Genomic DNA, 3,788 nt, shown 5'->3' with positions numbered 1-3,788 from the left:
TGGGAAACTTTGCCACTTTTTTGACACTTGCTTTTTTGCCATGAATTTAGAATTTATAGAATTTTGACCGCGTCATTTTTATTACTTCAATAACCAACTATGTTATAGACTAGTAAACTAATCGGTTATTACTTATAATAAAACTGTCAATCAAATAATGTAAACACTAATTAAATATTCAGCGCGCATGGGAGAAAAGGAAAATAACTGAAATTCTGAAATTCAGAAAAGACACGCAACCTCACCTCTCCGATTCTTTTTATTTGGAGCTTGAATTTTTTGTATATGGGTCTGTTTTCAACGACTAGTTTACTAGTCTAACTATGTTATAAAAACTTCATCTCATCTGGAAATTTTTAGCGTGGACGGCCGCTATAACAGATAAAGCTCAGCGTATTGGGCCAGAAAACAGGCAATCTGTTATCAGGCTACTCATCTTGAAACTCTGATCAGCGTAAAAGCTGATGTCAGATGTACGTCATACGTTACGTTCGAAAAGTAGATTCAATTTTTAGTAAGTTCTTTAACCTTATATGGAAATTCGAATATTCGAATATGATAATTAAAAATGTTCTTCATATAAAGAATGAAAGTTCTTCTAAACAATCAAACTCAATTATTATCAGTTAGAGGTGAGGTAAACCATGGCTGAAGAATTGGAAAGGCAAGCTGCTGAAGCAGCCATCCAGCAGCAAATGCAAAGTAAGTTCTCCTTTTGTGACACATTATTATTCTTTGTAGCTAACTCTAGTGTCACAAGGACTTGAATTTAAAAAAAATTTTTTGTTCATTCCATATATGTGGAGGTGGGAGACATTGATTATTTCTTTTCCTAAAAGACAAAGACAGTTGGAGAATTTTTTGAAAAAAATTCAAGATTCCATTTTTGTAAGACCTTTATGTTTTTACCATTCCTTTCAACTTTTAAAGCTGTTGTGTCTGTTGGGTAGAAAACAGGTTTTCCCCGATTTGATTAATTATAACTTATATATTAATTTTTTTTTTCAAGGAGAACGAGATCGCGCCGCCAAAAGAAGGGAGCAGCTCCTTGAAGAGGCGGCAAACGAGCAAATGCGTAAGTATCAATTTGCCTATTGCCACATAAATAATTTTGGATAACAAATGAGAAAAGTATTTAACTGGTTTTACTTAAGTCTTGCTGCCTATGACAGAGAAGAAGGATTTGGTATGATCTCATTTCCAGGTTTCTGTAGCCTAAAAAGGAAAATCATCAGCTTTATTTCTTTCATATCAATTATGAAGCATTTAATTATAATATTGTGATAGTAGACATTATGTTTTACATTTCGTTGCTAAAGTTTTTGTTCAATATAACACTTTTTATGTATGAAAAAGTATTTGTTTAAATTTACAGCATTGTGGTTCAATGAATATCAGACCACGAAACCCAACAACAACAACAACAACAACAACCACTCAAGGAGCAGTCATCACCAGCTCCAAAGGGATGAGGAGAGGGAGATGATGCATTTTGGTATGTGGGTCCACAGAGGGGGTTATCACATACAAGCAGAGAATAGGGTGGCAGATAATGCAAAAAGTATGTTATTATTTCGTAATTTTCAAATGAAAAGCTTGTTTTTACTGTAATGAATCTAAATTGATTATCTTAAAGTGATTTTTGACATGCTCCTCCCCTGTTTTTGACTTTGAAACCAAAATGCAAATACATATAGGGCTGCATTGAGTTGACAATCACAATTACAATATATAATTTTTTTCTCAATAGCACGTGCATTTCAGCGCTATGCCAAGGCGAAGAAGAAGGCAAATCATCGCCATCCAACAACAATGCTCGAGTTTGGCAATTGGTGTGCCTGTGGTGGCTTGTTTTTTGATGTGCCAAGGAGCAGCAGCAGAAGAGACCGCAAAAGAAAAAGTTCCAGGTAAATTGACATAAACAAAACGTATCTTACTACCTACACTATAATATATTATATAAATGTTGTATTAGAAGATGAAAAGTTCATCATATCTTATCAAACAATTTAACTATAGTGTAGAGGTAAATTACCTTTTGTCTATGTCAATTTACCTATTATTTATATCATAATATTTATTTTTATTTTTGCGGCCTCTTCTTTTCTTTGGTGCATCATAAGATAGCATACCACTAGCACACCAATTCCCAAACTTTAGCATTGATGTTGGGTGATGATGATTTGCCTTCTTCTTTGCCTTCGAATTACATATTAGTCATCTGCCACCCTATTTTTTGCCCACCTCTGTGGACCCCTTTGTCTAACTTCATCATCTTCCTCTCTTCATTCCTTTGAAGCAGATGATGACTGTTTCCCTCCTTTGATGTAAACCAAAAAAATTTTCTTTGTTTTTGTTGTTGTTGTTGTTGTTGGTCAAAAGTTACTCCTCAATTGAAAATTAAACTGATTAAGTATAGTTAGGGAAATTTCTAGCATCTAATGGTATTTTTGTCTCGATCCTTCGTCCGATTTACGATAGATTAAGTATAGATATATGTAGTCATGATCATTTTACAGTTTTAGAAATTATAAATATTATACTATTGATCTTTCAAATTTACTTTACAATACTATCTTTCGTTAGCCTACTGATCTATATGAAGATATATTATGTTCGAAATAAGCAGACGTATTTGCTACGTATTTGTATTGAGTCTATCACCCGTGCTACCTCCTGTACCTCATAGTACTCTTTCAATTGAATGCCAATTTTACATTAACATTATTAATTTTTATTAAGCCAACTTGTCAAAATAATGTTATTGAAAAATTTTACCATATACAGTATCAAATTTCAAAAGAGTAATTAAAGTAATATGTACATTTTTTGTATATAGATAAAATTTCAGAATTATTTATTATGGACAAATCTTTCAGATATGACGTCTAACATTAAAGTTATCATATTGACTTTTATTTTCACCACCCAACATCTAAATGGTAACCTTTTTATTTCGACCACTAAGTTGATATCGTGATGGGGATTGTAACTTTTGAAATACCGTTTTCCCGTCATAATATTTGCTGAATCCTCTAATCCTGGAAATTATATCATCGTCACACAGGTTTTTAGATGTTCAAATACCGGAATACAAACAACAAATAAGGTTAATCGTCGTCACCGTTTAATTTTGAAAACCGTTTTCCCGTCACTTTTTCGTCAAATCCCGTATATTAAAAAGAGTTCGTCCCGTTACTTCGTAAATGTACAAACCCCATATTTTTGCCTCCTACCAAATATTTATATCTCCGCAAACATTTTAGGGCGTTTAAAAAACCTTTCGCTTGCGAACACGAGATTTTCGTATCGTGCGTAACCCCTTTTACAATTGATATAACCAGTCAACCACCAAAAACAAATAAATAACAAAAGATAATAATCAATGTCAAGCATTTTTAACTTGGTGCACTTACTAAGAAATTACACTAGGTACTAAATAAGTACTAAATATAATACTGAAAAAGTAATGAAACTGTCAAGTTTCAATAAATCCACCAAAATAAACCAAAAACAGCCAAAAATCGAAGGTTTGAATGTTTCTCAGGACTTCTCAGGCAGCAGAGATTTTCATGCTAAATTCAGTCGGGTGCAACCGATAGTCAGGCAGAAAGTGTAAGGACAGCTAGACACGACTGTGATGCGGTACATCAAACGATGACTACTATAGGTCTCCGATGGTATACTGGCCCGCTCCTTTAGAGCTTTAGCGTGGGCGGCCGCCAATACGCCATCGGAATATCAGATAAGGCGCGTATGCTGCTTTGCAAATCTCCGTGGTTTTTCTT

At 33.8% G+C, this 3,788-nt stretch overlaps 1 protein-coding gene across 1 annotated transcript; it reads left to right on the top strand.

Moving 5' to 3' along the window:
• Nucleotides 1-644: 644 nt before the first annotated feature.
• LOC136820645 (uncharacterized) lies at nucleotides 645-1,938 on the top strand. Its single transcript, XM_067076841.1, has 4 exons — nucleotides 645-702; nucleotides 1,010-1,075; nucleotides 1,376-1,561; nucleotides 1,751-1,938. The coding sequence occupies exons 1-4, from the start codon at nucleotides 645-647 to the stop codon at nucleotides 1,909-1,911; spliced, it is 471 nt and encodes a 156-aa protein (XP_066932942.1). The 3' UTR covers nucleotides 1,912-1,938.
• The last annotated feature ends 1,850 nt before the right edge of the window (nucleotides 1,939-3,788 follow it).

Source organism: Clytia hemisphaerica, unplaced genomic scaffold, assembly GCF_902728285.1.
Source record: "Clytia hemisphaerica strain Z4C2 unplaced genomic scaffold, Clytia hemisphaerica genome assembly, whole genome shotgun sequence".
Taxonomy (NCBI): Eukaryota; Metazoa; Cnidaria; class Hydrozoa; order Leptothecata; family Clytiidae; genus Clytia; species Clytia hemisphaerica.
Note: the sequence above shows the minus strand (reverse complement) of the source record. Positions and strands in the feature narration are given on the sequence as shown.